This window comes from Narcine bancroftii, chromosome 3, assembly GCF_036971445.1.
Source record: "Narcine bancroftii isolate sNarBan1 chromosome 3, sNarBan1.hap1, whole genome shotgun sequence".
In the NCBI taxonomy this organism is placed as follows: Eukaryota; Metazoa; Chordata; class Chondrichthyes; order Torpediniformes; family Narcinidae; genus Narcine; species Narcine bancroftii.
In genome coordinates this window covers 27,301,121-27,320,331 of record NC_091471.1, presented here as the reverse complement: position 1 = coordinate 27,320,331, position 19,211 = coordinate 27,301,121, and the positions used below count along the sequence as shown (strand labels likewise).

Here is a 19,211-nt window from a genome sequence, read left to right as displayed (position 1 = left end):
CCGACTACAGACGTTAAGCTAACTGGCCAATAGTTACCTGTCTTCTACTTACGTCCCATTTTAAAAAAGTGGCGTGACATTTGCTGTCTTCCAATCTGCCGGGACCTGCCCAGAATCCAGAGAATTTTGGCAAATGACTAAACGCATTGACTATAAGTCCCGTCATTTCTCTCAGTACCCTGGGATGCGTCCCATCAGGACCACGGGATTTGTCTGCTTTTAGTTTGCTCATCACTATCTCTTTTGTAACAATTCTCTTATCAAACGAGATGGTGCCTGTGGCTTAAGGTACCCACCTATCAAGTAATTTCCTTTTTAACCCAGCCAGTGAAATGAAACACTCTGATCCCAGTGAAAGCTGAAAGGAAGCAAGGTTCAATGATGAAATTTATTATTTGGCAAAATAATTTGGACATCCTAAACGGTCCATTGTCTGGATGAGAGAAGATTTTGTGTGCTGTAACACAGCCAATGAAGTGGGTAAATTTCTCTGCCTGGGTTTTGCAGATACAAGGTGATTAAAACTCTGATGTTTAATTGTTGATCAATCACTATCATCTGTCAAGTCGTTTTTTTTTTGTTTTGAGTTCCTGTTAGTATTGTTTGCCTACTTTGGATATCTTTTGGTGTCATCTTATTTACCTTTGATTCTGTTGTGCCTTTAGTTACGTTGTCTTTGCCATTTGTTAAAACAGGAGCTACTGACTCAAATGGTACAACAAAAAGTTCAACCGAACTTGTTAACTTTTAATTCTGCATTGAAGAGCCTCCGAAGGTGTGGTTCAATGGCCAAAGGTGTTTCCCTGCAAGTAATTAATGAAATGAAGTTCTTAAATATTGGTACGTGACTGAACATTGTTTGTAGCCCTCATCATCAGTGAATTACTTTAATTTTAATGTTGGTGCTATAATAATTGAACAAAACATGATTATTTTGAACACGGAGCAGATTGGACACATAACAACAAGTTCAGCATTTTGGGGGGTCTTGTCTAATCTCTCCAAAGCCAAGAAGTTGGTTTTCTATATCAACTAGAGATAGTCAACAAATGTTGGCCTTGTTAGTACATGTTTGGTATTCATTTAGCTTTCTCAAGAGGTATGGGAAATGGTCCACATTCTCCAGGATCTCATTGTGAACCTTTATTGACTTGAGAGAAGTGAGTTGCAGGTTGGTAAAGGTCAAAGCCAATCCTCTTGAAAGTTTCATTGAATGTTACTGATGATTGGGAGCTCAGCATTCTTTAAATTTGTTGAAAGGATCAGTGAACCCACACCATTGTCTTCTCCCAGGATACCCAACATCTGCAGCATTGTCTGTCTGAGTGGAACTAGCTTCTCAATGTCACTCAGGAAGAGACAGGAAAAAAATAAGAATGTCCACCAATATGCTATCCCCACTGACTCTTGGGAATCCCTGGCCTATATCTATTCAGTGAAGAAGAAGCATTCAGGGTAGCTTTGAAAATCTTCTAGTCTATTCACCGGGTTCTCACAAAAATCCAACATAAACAGGAAAAGGAGCACATCATCTCAAAACCTCAATCACCAACTATCTATCCCATTTGTGGAGTCTGGAGGAGGTCTCATCTGTCACTTCAGCACCCACTGAACTACGGTGGAGCAAGTCGTCTTCAATCCCAAAATATTGCCTGAGAAGACTGTTGGCATTCATTCTTGTCCTGTGAAATAAAAGAATCATAAATGAATATTTTTTCATGATGCACATAATGGTCATTCATATTTTATCTCCAGAATGAGCTGTTCAATAAATTTCCTTGTTTATTGAGTTAGCCTGTATCAACTGAGGAAGCAATTGAATAAATGTCACTGCCTCTCTCAACTCCAAACTGAAAATCAGCCACTCCTACAGATTGCAGCCCATTTGGGCAACAGTATAAGCAGTAGATAGAGTGCAAAAAGTTCCTTAAAAATGCCTGAGATAAGCGATGACTCTTGTGGTGGGCAGAAGTAAAACACGAAAGACTGCAGATGTCGTGGTTGAAGTAAAAACATCACTGGAGAAACTCAGCAGGTCAAACAGTGTACTTTATGTAGCAAAGATAAAGATACATAGCCAATGTTTCGGCTTGAGGCCTTGATGAAAGTGCCCAAGTAGGCATTTCTCACTTGCCTTGCATGTGTTTGGAAAGCTGCTCTATGAGAAAAAAGACTCAATTGGACCCAGTGACTGGCAAGTTATGAATGTGAATTAACCTCAAGAAAGCACCATCTTAAATTGGTTAACATTGTCTCTGCTAAAAATCACCCTGACCCTTTATGGCGTAAAAAAAGAATGTAATCACTTGGCAATTCTCCTGAGCTGTTTGTATTTCAGCTGAAAGATTTGATGCATTTGCCGGCCCATTTTCTTTTGTTTAAAAACATTTCTAGTCTATTCTAGTGAGTGTTCTAACATTGACCTTCTTTAATTTTAGAACCAAGTTTGGCCACCTTTGATCATTTACTTGGTATATTCTATAAATCTGGTAAGTAATCATTCAAGAGTTTGCTAGCAAGAGTGGATCTTAGTTTAACAAAGTTGGCCACAGTTGGGTGATCGGACAAGTTTATTTTGACATATGGTGGTTCATCTTTGCTGAAGGTTTTGTTTATTTGCCTCTTGGCAAAATGTGTATTGCTCGAAGTTGTGTGATGGGCATGTCCTGATGTACGTTTGTAATGCTGAACCACATAATAAGTCAGTTGCCACATCCTGGTTCATACGGTATCATTTCCCATATGAATTCAGATTTTATCTGTTTCAGGTGTATACTGCTTTATCATGTTCTGGTTATAAAACACTAAATGTAAATGCTGGTGCCCTGTGCATAGTTTCAAGAGACTGCAAGATAGAGTAGGAATTGCAACACACATACTTTGGTGGGGCTTTCATGCCCTCACGTGGTTGTGAGTGGATAGGCAGTTGTGTTAGGAGTAGATTATGTTAAGAGAACAATGTTAAAGGATGGAATAAAGTGTCATCACAAGACCTGATGAACAGAAGTACACAAAAAGAAAAGTTTTATTTTTGGTGTCTTAATTTTCTGTTCCAAGAAAGACTGGTCCATGAAGCAGCTGGCAATGATGAGGGGCGCAGGGGTACAGACCTCAGCTGGATAATGGGAGCTGAGTGTAGCTGTTGTTTGTTTGGCCTACATGTGGTGGGCTTTTCAAGAAACAGCTGCATGAGAACAATCGCCTTTGACTGAGCCACCTGCTGCTGTGAGTGAAAAGTCAGATATTCACGTCTCATGAGTGTAATGTGCAGCTAATTTTGGCGTCATTGAGAGGTTAGATTAGTAGTGTCTTAAGTTTGTATGAAACCTAAAAGTCTGCAAATGCTGTGATTGTAGAAAAAACCCACTGAAATGCTGGAGGAACTCAGCCAGTCTTGCAGTGTCCAGAGGAGAAAAAGATATGAGCCCTTCTTCAATGAATACATCTAAGTTTGTGCAGCTTGCTTGGAAGATTGAAAACTAACCAAAGTGATTGGGTGTGTCACAAGTCTGGGTGAATCCTTTCTTACAGAATGCCAATGTTGCATGGCCATGGAATATTATGCTGGCAAGTTTCCTCTGTAATATGTCAGTGATTGCTGAATGAGCACTATGTACTTGCCACCTCCCAACTGAGTACGGGAACATTTTGTTTTTGCTTGTCTTCTATTTGTAAAGAGGCTGAGCATACGATCCTGGTCAACAGTTCCACACTGTTTCAGTATTCGCAGAGTTTGCTCTCAGTTCTTTGGCTCTGTAGTCTTCATGTGAGTAGAGATTAGCAGAGATGTCCCAATTTTAAACACTGGTGTTGACCAAAAAGAGCTTTAAATGTGTGGTCAGCACATAGTGGTTAACACAACGCTCTTACAGGGTTCAAATCTGGCACTGTCTGTAAGGAGTTTGTACATTCTCCCTATGTCTGTGTAGATTTCCTCCGGGTGCTCCCACCCATTAAAACATAAGTGCTTGTAGGTCAATTGGGTGGTTTTGAGCGGCACGGGCTTGTGGACCGTCCGCAACTCCCTTTCACAGAGACCATCAGATGTGGGATCTTTAAATGATGGTCAGTTTATAACCTTGGCCTGAAAGATGATGGTAACATGGTGTATTTTTATCATGCCTTCTTTGAGTTTGACCTTAAAGATGTAATTAATTTTGATATACAACTATATTAACTTTCCATCTGTTTTGAACATTTTCAACTCTACCAAAATGTTCAACAGCATTGAATAGGCAAGTGTTTGAGGTTTTATTTGACTTGCTTATCACTAGCATTGAAAGGTCATTTCAGGGTTTGTTTCCTTCAGATCAGAACATTAATCTGAGGAAACTGTAGAATGGTGAAATGACATTTAGGCATATTTATGGATTGCAAATGGGACTAGCCCATAAGTTCAATTTGGTCAGTATAGATGAGTAAGGCAGAAGAGTGGTGGCACTTTTTCAATGAAAATTTAACTGTACCTTGGTTTGACTGTTAAGTCAGGGCCTTACTTTCTTTGCTCCAGGTCTTCTAGTGAAGAAGTGCTATGTAGGTATCCTCTTTAGCAGCTAATGTTGTTCTTTCTACATTAACAGCTGCAATGAACCAGCTACAAAATGACATTATCTTTAGAATAGTGGATGAAATGGAAGGGAAGCACTTTGAACCCAAAGATCCCAATGATGGTAAGTGGGATGCAGAGAGACAAGTTAAAAGAGGGCGAAAAGTAATATGATGAGCATGGTGTGCATGGATTTTCAGCACGTGATTAAAGCAACTGAAATGTTAGCTTTTATTGCATAGAGATTGGACCTCAAAAGTAAGAAAGTCTTGCTCTGCCTGATGCTACCTTTGTTCCTTGATTTTTTAAAAGAGCTTGAATTCCAGATAAGAGGGGTTTTACTGTGAATTGAAATATGGTAGATGCTCAGTCACCAGGCAATATCTGATGTTGTCTGATCTTGGTGTTTTCTGCATTGTCATTTTGTATCGGGATCAATATATTGAAGCAGTGCAGCAAAGATTTTTGAGGAAAGATTATGAATACTCTCGGGAGGTTAAAAGAGGGTAATGTCATTTGAAACAATGGAAATTCTAAGAGTATTTGTGGCCTATGTGCCAGTGGGGGATAAATTTGAAGATGATCCAGAATCAAAGGCACATCTCAATGTGTAATGACTGTCAATATTGGAGAAGGAAAAATGGCAATTAAATATTGTTTCAAGGTTAAAATTGTGCAAAGGATTGTCTGTCCAATGGAAAGCTATTTCTGCCTATCAAAAATACAACTGTCAGACTAATAATTAGTACTTTTATTGGGCAAATTGCATTTGGATGATGGCTTTTGGATTGGATATTAAAGTCCCAATTGAATGCGACACCCCATTCATGATTGACATTCTTTGCCTGCTGTGCCTACTAATAGGTCTCATTTCCTTTCTCTGCAGTAAACTTCTTTACCAGTGCTATGAGAGTCGTAAGTATTTGTTTTGTTTTTCTCTGAGGCATTTGAGAGAATGCCTTTTATTGTCATATACAGTAAAATCCCTGTTTGAAAAGGTAGTGTGTTGCATGGATTAGTAAACTAACCGCAAGAGGTGCCAAGTTCAAACTTCCTTAGTTTTTTTTTAACCTATTTATTTTCTATGAATTTTTTTCCCGGTTGCTTGAGGCTGCCAGTTGCTTGAATTCCAGATAACAGATTTTAGTGAAGGTAAGTACATTGTACTGATGCAGAGAAATTTTTCTTGCTGCAGACACAAACATACATTGGAGACATCAATAGTGTAAGTTTACCACTATATTCCATGAGATAGAAAAGGAGATAATGCATATAAAAGGATCGATAAAATGGTTTCTTCTATCAGTCATTTGTTCTAGATTCTGTTCTTTTAATAATGGTAATTTTTATTATCACATATTGTACAATGTACATGTGGATTGTAACTCTTGCTGTAGCAAGAATTAAATTAAAACAGACAATAAATACATATTCAGTCATTCAAATGCCAAAAAATATGACTTGCCACTTTTGTACAGTTGGAGTAGTCTCTGAGTAGCCTTCTCCCCATAAAATTTGATGCCATGGCTAATCAAGAACCTATCCATCTCTGCTTAAAATACACCGAATAACTTGGACTCCACAACTGGCTGTGGCAATAGATTTCACAGATTCACCACTCATTAGCTCAATAAATTTCCCTGCCTTTCTGTTCTAATCTCGAAGTTGTGCCCTCCCACCATGGGAAATAACCTTTCTACATTTACTCTGTCCATGCCTTTCAACATTCAAAATCTTTCAATGGGATCCCTCCTCATTCTCCTAAACAAGCCAAGAGCTATCAAATGCTCCTCGTATAATAACCCTTTCATTCCTGGTATCCTTGTGAACCTCCTCTGAACTCTCTCTAATGTCAGCACATCCTTTCTTAAATGAAGAACTCAAAACTGCTCACAATACTCCATGTGAGGTCTCATCCATGCCTTATAAAGCCTCAACATCACATCCCATGCTCTTGTATTCTATTCCTCTTGAAATGAATGCCAGAATTGCATTTGCCTTCTTCACCACCGATTAACCTGCAAGTTTACCTTCAGAATATCCAGCTCAATTTTCTCCTCATTCAGAAAGTAGTTTGTCCATTTATTTCTTCACCGAAGTATATGACCATACATTTTCCAACAGCATATTTGTCACTTCTCTGTTGATTCTCCTAATCTGCCTAAATCCTTCTGCATCCTCCCTGTTTCCTCATCATGGTCTGCTCCTCCATGTACCTTCGTATCATCTGCAAACTTGGCCAGAAGGCCATTCATTCCATAATTACATTCAGTGATATACAACGTAAAAAAACAAAAGGGCCAACACCAACCCTTGTGGAACAGCACCAGCAAATGGCAGCCAAGCAGAATATGATCCCTGTATTCTGACTCTCTGCTTCCTGCCACTCAGCCAAGTACGATTCCTGTTACTCCATGGGCTCTTGTTAAGTAGCCTCGTGTGGCATCTTGTCTTCTGAAAATCCAAATACACATCATCGACTGCCTTTCATTTTTCTAGCCTGCATTTCACTTCAAAGAATTCCAGTACGTTTGAATTTTAATTGTGTTATGCAGCATGATAACAGGCCCTTCTAGCCCACAAACCCTTGCTGCCTAAATACCCCAATTAACTTATTCTGGTATGTTGTGATTGGTGGGAGGAAACTAGCACCCGGAGGAAGCCCACGCAGACACAGGAAAAACATACAAGCTCCTTACAGAGAGTGCGGGATTTGAACCCAGGTCGCTGACGCTGTATTAGCCTTGATCTTTTACAAGATTAGATCGTCAAGCAAGATTTTCCTTTAATGAAACCATGCTGGCTTTAGCTTATCTTGTCATGTGTTTCCAAAATACTCATGCCCTCATCCTGACACGAATTAAATTTATCTCTCACTTCAAGGTTAAAAGCTCCAAACTCAGCCATCTGTTGAGAATGTATTTTCACCAGAGTATTAAACCTAGTACCAAGTTCAGTCATAATCTTGGATAATCCCTGCATTGTATAAGATAATTTAGATTCAAGATTCACAAAAATCTTTTCAATTGGAAGAGATTTTGGCTCAACAGATTCCTGCTTCTTCTGCATAACCAAAGGATCTTCTGTTCCTTCATTCTGGTTGCCTTCATTGTAGTATGACTGCGTGTGGAAACCCCAGCCACAGCCTCTCCAGCAGTGACTGGAGGATGCTGGCCGGGGTTTTCCCCAGTCCATAATGTATTAAGTTCTCCCAGTACATCAAGTTGTATAGGTTCTTCTATCTCAAGAGGTGCAGTTTGCAGCGCCACCTCTACAGTTGACAAATGCCTTTGAGTAACTCTTTGTTCTAAAGGCTGTTTGGCGCCCTCTTTAGGGGGCTCTATCGATGTAACATACCTCTCTCCTGGGATCCATTTCACGCTGAGTCCCGAACCCTAATAGCAGCTGGACTCGCTACTTTGACCTTTATGGTGCTCCCCTACCTAAAGACTTTAAATTCATCGAACCCTTCGTCAAAACACTACACCCCAAAGCCTTAACTCTCCAACGACACAGAGACTGCAATTCGGTTATTGACCAGCTGGGAAAAACAACACCTTACACTTTACAGCATCAGTAATACTGATCTAAAAGAAAAATGAGGATGGGGGGGGATCAGTACCACTGAGACCAGTAACCTAAGATCAGTAACACTGATCATGGTGAAAGATCAGTATTACTGATCTAAAAGAAAAGTGAGGATTGTGAGAGATGGGAAAACTGATCTAAAATTATGAACATGAAGGAAACTAAAATTCATACATCAGTTAATGGCTGTAACCAGTACAAACAGGATGAGCTTGGGAATTAGGATGCAGGAAAGCAGAGTCAGCACGATTAACATAAGAATCTTCTAGTCTTTGTGACAAGATCAATGAGCCACCATAAGAATAAGATAAGGAGCGGTAAGGAACAATAGAATGTAGGAAGTTGAGGTAGTCTGGATCAGATAAGGGTCTCCTAGCCCTAGACAGAAGTACCAAGTTCTACATATCTAATTAGTTAACCTTACACAGATTTACAAAGTTATACATATTAAATTAGTCAACCCTAGACAGGATGAGCCAACTCTACATACCAAGAGACTGTAGCTCCGAGAATCAGGAAGGTGTGAATAAGGACAATAACATGAGGGACACCGACAGGATACCCCCTGGTCCTCCAAGTATACTGAAACTGCACGTAGGCAGGAAGGATTGCCTCTGCCAAACCCATCCAGGGGGCAGAAGAATGTAAGGGGGAGGGTATTCTGATACTGAAATTTACTGTATAAAAGTTGGGTGAGCCCCAGTATATGTGTGTATTCCCAGGGTAAGGGGAAGCACCCAACTTTGCATTGTTGTTATAATAAATGTTCTTTGTTCTCAATTTTTGTCTCGAGCAATTTCTTTAAAGGTAATTCTGTTTCTAACAAACCTGGTGTCTTTCCTGCAGGTAGGCTCCAAAACTTGAACTTTTGGAAAATGTAGTTTTTTTGATGATCTGTTGTCGTTTTTTTTGGTCTTTTTCACCAATTGTACCATCATAAGTTAAATTAACAGCACTGAAATTATCTAAACTTTTAAAGAATTTTAACGGGCATTTCTAGACAAAACAATAAGATAGAGTCAGGAGAGGACTGAAAGGCACGCCCCCACCCCCCCCCCCCTCATGACCTCATCCTGACAATAGACTCCATCTTCCCAACCACTGATGTCAGGGAAACCAGTGTATAATTTCCTTTCTGTTGCCTCCCTCCCTTCTTGAATAGTGGAATGACATTTGCAATTTTCCATTCTTCTGGAACCATGCTAAAATTTAATAATTCCTGAAATTTCATTAATAACGCCTCCACAGTTTCGACAGCTACTTGTTTCAAACCAAGGGGGCGATCAATATGGTCCAAGAGATTTGTCTACCCTTCAACCATTCAGCTTTCTGAACACCTCCCTTGTAATAATAACTGCACCCACTTCCCTTCCCTTATGTCCTTTGCTAATGTCTTCCACAGTGAAGACCGATGCAAAATACTCATTTAGCTTGTCTCCCATTATTGTTTTTCCAGCGTAATTTTCCTATATCTACTCTGCTTCTCTTTGCAGATTCTCCACATCCTCTGCGTAACTTGCTTTTCTGCTCAATTTGGTCATCAGCAAACTCAGATATGCTAAACTCAGTCCCCTTGTCTAAATCATTAATGCAAATCGTGAACAATTTTGGCCCACCATTGTCCTCTACAGTATTCTCCTCACCACTGATTGCCAGCCAGAGAAACATCTTTTTATCCCACAAATCTGTGAACCCCAGTGGAGTTGGAACTGTTCTTGCGTGGGGTGGGAGGAAGGCAAAAGGAAACTGAATCAGATAAAGTACCATTAGTTGGATTTGTCTCTTCAATTATTATTAAACAATGATTTATTGTTGGGATGTGAGCATAGCATTTATTCCCTTTCCCCATTCGCCCTCAACTGTGTAGCAATTACTATCAACTGCACTAAGTCTGGAGTGGGGTGTCAAAGTAGAGAGGGCAAATTTCCTTCCATACCCCAATCTGTTGACTGAGAAATTGAAATGCTGGATTCTTGTGGTGAGTAGGTAAAGTAACCATTACTAGGTTTGAATTCCAGATCCATTCAACTGAAATTTTTGCCACTGTGGAAGACATTAGCAAAGGACATAAGGGAAGGGAAGTGGGTGCAGTTATTATTACAAGGGAGATGTTTTGATAATTTAACCCAGAATGTGATGTTACCTGTAAAGCAATGTGAGATTCAAGTAATTGCATAATTGTATGTGAGGAACTTTTCTCAATTTCCATCATGTACAGTAAGTGCAGTTGAAATGCTGCAATTACGGAGGGAGATTTAAATGGAGACTTGTGCAATCTCAAACCATTCTTTTACTTCTTTGCAGTGCTTGGATTTGAAAGACCTTGAACTGGCTTACAGAATTCACAAAATTCTTGAAACTGGAAACAACTGGAAATTATTGGGTGATTCATATCAGCAAAGTATTTATTAGTAAGAGCTTCTGATATTTGTTACGAACTGTTCGCAGGCTCTGTAATCTGATGCTCACTCAGTGGGCTCTTGTATTAATGATTTTATTAAGCCCTGATCACTTGTGGAATTTAGAGCAGTAGGCCAATTCACGGAGCCAGAGATTCCTCCTTTTGTTCCAAATGACATGGCAAACCTCTGCTGCCATAGTATATCAAGGAATCTCAAACACAGCATGACACCACTTGGTTATACTGCATGGATTCCAAAGAAAACATTCTTGCAGTTACTTCCTCTTTCTAGCTCTTACTCTGTACCTTTTTGACTGCAGTTTATTCTGTACTTGAGTAGCTCAGTTAAGTCTACCTTCAGCTTGTCCTGTTCTAAAGAAACAACTACTACCAAACCAATCTCTTATCTTTCCAGCTATAGGAAAGATGTTATTAAGCTGGAAAGAGTGAAGTATGTTAACGGAACTGGGAAGATTTAATTGTGAAGAGAGGTGGGGACTTTTTTCTCTGGAGTGTGGAGGGCTAAAGGTAGACCTGTGAGGTTTATCAGGGTCCAGCCTTTTTCCCAGGGTAACAAGATCTAATTTATATATTTAATATGAAAGAGGAAAGATCTGCAAGTGACTGGAAGGGCACAGAGGCCAGTGGGTATATGGAATGAACTGCCATAGGATGGGGTTGAAGTGTGGCAGTTGTGATGTTCAAAAGGATGAATGGGGCATGGATAGGAAAGGTTTAGAGGGATATAGGCTGAACATCTGCAAATGTTGGCATGGACAATTTTAGGCCAATGGGCCTGTTTCTGTGCTGTAGAACTCAAAGATAAAATTTGGTCTTATAATTTAATATATCTAACTACCTTTCAAAAATATTGTATGTTTAGAAATTAATTGCTTTTCTTTTTTCTTACTGGATCCAGAAGTTACAATAGGATTAGTTGGGGAAAAACATGGCAGATGGAACGTAATGGGGAAAAATGCAAGGTCATCCACTGGTGAAAAAAACGAAAATGTAGAGCATTATTTTTAAACTGCTAGATTTATAACACCACTGATTCACCAGAGCTAACAAACAAATAAAGAATACACTCAATCATTACTTTCAGCATATCATGAAGTCGACTTTCTTTTATCAGTCACAATGTTGCATTCTTCAACTCCCCGAACACCACCCAGTCAAACCCCTCTGACCTTTTCATTGGCTCTCTGCCACACAAGTGATCCCGACGCTCTCACTCTCCTCCTGCATCTAAGATTCATCACCTGCATTCTGACGCTTAACACATGTGCTATTACCCCTGCGCGTCACATTGCTTACATCGTCAGGGCCAGCTGGCACCACTCCCAAAGAAGGTAAGTACGCAAACGCACAGCACCTCCCCCTCTTCCCCCCAACCCCAACCCCCAGCCTCTGAGCCATGCAAGGAGGCAACTGAATGGAACTGTCCCACTATGTAACAATCCAGAGAGCTGACAGTTTGGCCCAACTCATACAAGACAGGCGATACATGGACTGGCTGGCAAGGGTGCGACTGGTCCTCTTGAGGGCTGAGTTGGCTGCAGAATAGCCACCTTAAGAATGTTGTATGAGAGATTACCATCCGACCACTAAGATATCCTCCAATTCATAGGCAATCTTCTCTGGAAGACGCTCCAAGAATTAAACCATACTTCATCTTCTGACTCATCACACTGAAGGCAGAGAAACGGGCTTTGAGGATCATGAACCATGCTGGTGCATTATTAAGAAAGGAGGAGGGGAATCTTTAGTTTGACCTCCCCAACTGCCCCTATAAAAGGTTTATCCTCGTCACCATCCATTTTAAATTAGAAGGTACTGTGAACTCATGGGTTCATCACTTGTAACGGCACTGATTCACCACAGCTAACAAACCAATAAAGAATACACTCAATCATTTCTTTCAGCATACCATGAAGTCGACTTTTATCATCCACTAGACACAACAGACTGCAACATGTGGACGTTCAAAGGGACCTCAATGTCCTTATGCATAAATCACTGAAAGCTGAAAGTGATTAGGAAAGTGAAGGTTGTGTTTGTCTTTATTCTGAAAGGAATTGGGTACAGCAGAGTCATAGAGCTATACAGCATGGGACAGGCCCTTCAGCCCAACTTGTCCATGCTGGCCAAGTTGACAACCATTGATTCCATTTGGCCCATGTCTTTCTAACTTGATTTCATAAAGGAAACAGTTAAGACGTCTTGCAACATTTGTGTGGCTTGTTAAGATTGCACCTGAAAGTTCTGTGCAGTATTGGTTGTCTTTCGAAAGGATGTACTTGCCAGAGTGTGAGTGCAGAATCCAAGGAGAGTGGGTTTTTCATCTGAGGAAAAATTAAGTAAATATATGAAAATAGCAAGATGATAACGAATTTATTGTCATACACATTGGTCCATGTATACGTGTACTGAATTGTTGCTGCTGCCAAACAGATACATTTTTTTTAAACTATCATAGTAAACTAATTGAATTAAGTTGAGAGACATTAAATACATAAGATGATAAACATTCACAGTAATCCTAGTGCAAAAAAAAATTGTATAGTCCTTTGTGCTGTTAGGCAGTCCATGATTATTGTAATGGGGGAGGTTTAAGGAATGTTGAAAATAACTGTTCATGGCCACTTGACCTTTTAAGTCTCTCCTGCTATTCAATATAATTGGCTTAGGCCTCAAATCTTCTACACCAATTCTCAACTCCCTGATCTTTCAAAAAATTCTCATTAAATATCCTCAATGATCTACCTTCCATATCCCACCAAGGTAAAGAATTCCAGAGATGCACCACACTGTCTTTAAGAAGTTGTTCCTAGGCATCTCAGTTTGAAATGACGGCCCATTAATCTTGCAACTATCTTCCCTTGTTCCAACAATGGGGTGAATCTTAAACATTTTGACATTGTCTGGTATGGATTTTGTACATTTCAATATACATTTGTTTTCTCCTCTTCTAAACTCCAAAGAATGAAGATCTAACAACTTTGGCTACCTCTGGTAGGACAAAATCTCATCCCAGGAATTAGCCTAGTGAATAATTTTTAAACTGCCTCCAATGCTGGTCCATCCTTTCCTAAATAATGGAATATTATAGCCTCCTTCTGTGACAAGTTCCACATTCTCAAATAGTTTGATATCTGGACAACTCTTTTATGCCCTCTAGTTTTACTCTTCCCTTTAAAGTGGAAGTACTCTGGGTTTACAGGATATTTAGCCTCCCCTTTATAGGTTCAGCTTCCAGTACAATCCTTGTAAATCTTGTATCACGTTCTCTTTTTGTATCAATATCCGGTGCCAGCCTGGTATGGTTGCACACAGTTTTTAGTGCAAGTTCAGAATGTATCTACTATTCATTTTATTCCAGTAATTGTCAACAGTTGATTTACCTGTTGTTGTTTTTTTCAATCAGTGGGAGATTCTTCAGTATCGTATGCATGATGGAGAGCATAGATGTGGTTCTCAAATGGTACAAAGACCTCATTCCATCGGTACGTCTTTTTTATCCTGTTTGGTTTAACTGAATCAATATTGAGTCAGTTCTGAAAATAAAAGTGGGTACAATTTTTTTATATTGTTTCTTTCCAAATGTTGGATAGCAGAAACTTTGACTTGTATCATTCGGAAGAGAAGTAGGCCACTTGTGTTTGCTCTGCCACCTGTGGCTAATCTTTGGATAGGGGTTGGTGAGCATCAGAAAGGGAAAAGGTGTGTTGGCTTATCATCAGTATTTGTTTGAACATTGAACTTGAAAGGACAAAAAATTAGGGAGATGAATGAGCCGTCAGAGATAGCCCAGTTTATAAACCTTGCAGAGGTAGATGTAGGTAGAACAAGGATAAAGAGCAAAGAGGTTGGAGAAGGATTGTTCAATATTGAGAATGTTGTTCAATGGGTATGATCGTAAATGTTGTGCTCGAGTTGAGCGTTTGTTGATCTATGAGTTTCTAGATCTGGCGGAGGATCTAGAAGCCCAAGGCATTTATATTCCTGAAGCTACTTCTGTGTTTCGTTTAGTGAATGTCAAGGAAGAGTGGCAGACATTGAAGAGATGGGGCAGGGGTTCAGATATCTGGAACATTCTGGGGAAGGTCTGACCTGTACAAAAAGGATGGGCTGCACCTGAACTAGAGAGGAACCAATATCCTGGCGGCAGGTTTGCTAGAGCTGTTGGGGAGATTTTAAACTGCTTGGCAGGGGGGTGAATCCAAATGTGAGTGCAGAGATTATAGTATAAGGACAAAAGTATAATGTTATGTCTTCTAAGTTAGTGAGAAAGGACAGATGTAGCCTGTTAGAGGGTTTGAAATGTGTCTACTTCAATGCTAGGATTATTAGGACAAGATTGGCTGAAGCAGGTACAGGGGTTTAGGTATTTTAAAAGGAATAGGATGGGAGGTAGAAAAGGGGGAAGTAGGATTACTGGTCAGGGATAGTATCATGGCTATAGAAAGGGATGACACTGCAGAGAGAATGTCCACTGAGTCGGTGTAGGTAGAAGTCAGAAATGGGAAGGGAGCAATCATTGTGCTGGGAACAGTCTATAGGCTCCCTATAAGGGCATCATGATGAACAGCAAGGCGGGCTAATACACAACGCCCCCTCTCCCCCCCCCCCATGCAATAAATGTTGAATGGGCCCCCTCTAACTACCATTACTACATCGGGCCCATGACTACTAGTGCAAATTAGGGTACATATTCTGAGTGATTATAATACGGAAAGGAACTTAATAATAATTACGGAACATTGTCCTTAAAGCACTCTCTTGGACTGCCTTGGCGTGACATGCTGGACCAGTATTTGCTCGGAGCTGTTCTGGGTGGGATCCATAGATAGTTGGGTCAACGATGACTGCCAGCTTTTGCTGGCCTCCAGGGTTCTACGTGCTGGGCTGCTTGTTGCAGTTACTGGGCTACCCATCTCCACCCCCTCTTTCACTCAGCCCAAGGGTTTGGATTGCCATGGCAGACCACGGCAGGACTGGCTCTACCTCCTCTAGGTGGTGAGGTAGTTCATGGATTTTGGTGTCAGACAATGGCCGCAATTGGTCAAGGTGTCGTTTCCACAGTCTTTCTCCCACTAGAACAGAGTATGAGCAGGGGCTCAACTTTTGTAGGATCACCCCTACCACCAATGGGTCTTTGTATTGTCTGTAATCTTGTACCAGTACTCTTGCCCACCTCCAGCGTTCTAGGTAAGGTTTGTGGTGATGTGGATTTTTCTAAACGGAGGCCCAGATTAGGGTGAGTTGTGGATAGTCTTGTTCGCAGTTTGAGGCCAAATATCAATTCTGAAGAGGTGCGTTTTGTGGTAGAATGCAGTGAATTTCTGTACCCCAGTAGGAAATCTGCAATTCTGAGTCCAGGAGGCAGTTGGGAGTTTCTTGGTTTTCGTTGCCTTTTTGAATATTTGTACAAAGAAGTACTTGGGTGATAGGGTGCTGACAAAATATGTCTGATATTGTCACACATAAATTTCTTTAAAAGTTCTGATGTAAACTGGGGTCCATTGTCCGTGACCAATTCGTGAGGTCATCCATATGTGGCAAACATGGCCCATAGACTTTCAATTGTTTTGGTGATTTTCATATGCTAAACTACTGGCCATTTGGAATACGCATCCACCTCTATAAGGAACGTTTCTCTCATGAATGGCCCTGCGAAGTCTACATGAATCTGACGCCAGAGTCTGGAAAGCTATTTCCATGGGTTGGCCTCGACCTGCCACATTTTTGGCTGCATTAACTGACATATTTTGCATTCTCTCACTGTTGTCTATTGATAGCCACCAAACATGCATCCTGGCCAGCACTTTCATTCATACTATTACTGGATGGTTGTGGTACAGCACTGATATTATGGTGTTTTGCTATTTGTACCCCAAAGTAAACATCCTTCTTCAACTGATAGTTCATGGTGACGTGTGAAGTAAGTTTTCAGGTCTTCTGTTATGACTTCAGATTCTGGCCATTCATTAAGGGTGAAGTATAAGACTTTGCTTAACGTTGCCTCTTTTTGGGTTTCTTTACCGATCATCAGGATGTAATGGGCAGTTGTTGTAGTTGTTCTTGGTTGATAACTGCTGCCTCTGCTCTCCATTCAATAATTTCTTCTTTTTGTTCAGTTTCAGATTGTGGAAGCATGATGAGGCCTCAGCATGGCCGTTGAGTCTTCCCATTTTATCTTTTACTTTGAAGTTTGTGCAGCTAGTAGCATGGCCCATCTTTAAATTCTGGCTGCAGCTAATATTGGTATACCTTTGTGGGGGCCCAGAATCAAACTTAGAGGTTTGTTGTCAGTGATTAGGGTGAAAGTTCTTCTGTAGAGATATTGGTGGAATCTTTTTACACCACATATTATTGCTAATCCTTCCTTCTCCAGTTGTGCGTAATTGCGTTCGCTTGAAGTTCATGTCCACGAAATATATGCCACTGGTTGCTCATCCTTCTCTGTGATTTGGGGCAGTACTGCTTCCAGTCCCGCTGGTGAAGCATCAACGGCTAGAGTCACTTCCTTGTTTGGGTCGTAGTGGATCAGAACCTCATTTGTTGTTGTTAATATTTCTTTTAGTCATTTCTGTATTCCAGTACCATTTTTGATCTTTCTTGAGTAGGTGGCTTAGGGGGCTGCATAATGTAGACATGTTAGGGATATGTTGCTAATAAGGTCTAGAAAAGACTGTAATTCCGACTTGTTGGTTGGATATGGGGCTTTGCAAACAGCTTCTGTGACTGCTGGATCCATACATACCCCCTCCTTGTTGATTGTAAATCCTAAATATGTCACCGAGGGCAGCATGAAGACACACTTATCCTGTCATAGTCGTATGTTGGCCTGTGTAGGACCTTTTCAAGGTTTTGTAAGTGTTCCTTGTTGTTTCGGCCCGTGAAGATGGTAGCATCGAGGTAACATCCCACTGGTATTCCGTGTAGTAATTTGTCCATTGTAGTTTGAAAAGTTGCAGGTGCTCCTGAGATTCTGTATGGCCTGTGTACAGGTGAACAGTCCCAGGTGGGCATTGATTGTCGCATGTTGTCTTGATTCTTTGTCCAACTCTATTTGTTGGTATGTCTGTGACAGATCTAGTTTTGTGAACTTTTGCCCTCCATTTAGTGCTTGAAATAGTTCTGCTTTGGGCATGGGAAGTTCTGGTACTTTTAGTGCCTGATTGATGGTGACTTTGTAATCGGTGCAAATGCAAATCTCACTGTTTGCTTTCCATACAGGTACAATGGGTGTTGCCCATTCACTGTATTCTTTTGGGTCTAATATGCCTTCATCTTTTAATCTATTTAACTCAGCTTCAATTTTTCCTTTCATTGCAAATGGAACTGTCCTAGCTTTGATGAACTTTGGTTCCACATTCTCTTTTCATTGCAGTTTAGTTTGAACCCCTTTGATCTTTACCAACCCTTGTTTGAAGAACACAGCATGGTCATTGAGTTCTTGCTGGGTGTTGTCTTCGTGGTTTAGTCAGTATTGAACTGATCTCCAGTCAGTCTAGGGGAATGTGTTATAGCCAGTTTCTTAAAAGTGCTGGTGCCTGGGTATCTATGATGTAGAGATATAGTGTTTTTGGTTGTTGTTGCTTGTATTGTACCTTGACCGTACATTTCCCAAACACTTTGATTTTGTCTCCTGTAACAGATCTCAGTGTAACTTCAGTTGTTTTCACCTTTGCTTTAAATGTAATGGCATGAGAGACACTGTAGCTCCTGTGTTGAGTTCTATTTTCAGAGGTTGGTTGTTTACTTTTAGTTGAATATAAATTGCTGTGCCTTTTTCGTTTATCTTTCGGATGTGCAAGACTGCAGCTGTTGTTTTGTCGTCTTCAGAGTTGTTGCTATGTTCATTGTCAGACCCTCTCTCTCTCTCTCTCTCTCTCTCTCTCTCTCTCTCTCTCTCTCTCTGCTAGCACTTTGACCTCGGTTGGGTGGTTATCAGCATTTTGAGTTCAGCTTCATTCTACTGTTTCTTTAATTGGACATCTCAATTTGATTTGTCCTTTTTTCTTGCATCGATGGCATTTGGAATTTTTGAAGAAACAGCTTTCTGGGTGATGGTTGTACTTCCCACAATGGAAGCCCTGTTGGCGGGAAAACCTCCCGACCAGCAGGTCTTGTTGGCCCACATCCAAATTTTTGTCTGCCATTTCCAAGCTGCAGACAGTTCTATAAGCGATCTTGAGAGTTCATCATCCATTGCCAGTAATTTCTGTTTTGCCTGGCGATCTGCCAACCCCATCACCGTCGGTGTCTGTCTTGAAGTGCTTGGGTCAGAAACTGCTCGAAATGACAGTACTTGGACAGTTTACACAACACTGCGAGGTATTCACTTACTGCCTCCCCTGGCATTTGTTTCCTTTCATTGAATCGTTAACTTTCTACCATAACCAGTGATCTGGGGCTTAAAAGGAGATTGAATGTTTTTCTGCCCATTATACTGAGGAATAGGGCACGTTTTCAGTTTACCTGGGCTTCAATAATATTATGGGCTACGCAGTAGTGGTTAAATGGTTCTAGGTAATTACCCCAACTTGCATCTGCTTCTTTGATTTCTCCAAACTTTCCCACCACCATCTTGGCATGCTTTTGATTTGATCTTTTGGTGGGAACTCATGGAGTTCGATAGGTAGTCACCTTTTACCTTAATTCTTTTGC

General features: G+C 40.6%; 1 protein-coding gene and 1 non-coding gene across 4 annotated transcripts in view; both read left to right on the top strand.

The window, feature by feature from the left end:
- Positions 1-19,211, top strand: part of ptcd3 (pentatricopeptide repeat domain 3) — a 57,899-nt gene that overhangs the window by 25,390 nt on the left and 13,298 nt on the right. For 2 of the 3 annotated variants that reach the window (XM_069923657.1, XM_069923656.1), the window contains exons 13-18: positions 696-840; positions 2,439-2,489; positions 4,581-4,670; positions 5,433-5,461; positions 10,439-10,545; positions 13,963-14,041. In XM_069923657.1, coding sequence (XP_069779758.1) covers positions 696-840; positions 2,439-2,489; positions 4,581-4,670; positions 5,433-5,461; positions 10,439-10,545; positions 13,963-14,041 — 501 coding nt within the window. The remainder of the gene's footprint in view (positions 1-695; positions 841-2,438; positions 2,490-4,580; positions 4,671-5,432; positions 5,462-10,438; positions 10,546-13,962; positions 14,042-19,211) is intronic. The other variant, XM_069923658.1, reaches the window with a different exon arrangement.
- LOC138759739 (small nucleolar RNA SNORD94) lies at positions 3,079-3,217 on the top strand. Its single transcript, XR_011355068.1, has one exon. It is a non-coding gene; the product is annotated as a small nucleolar RNA SNORD94 (small nucleolar RNA).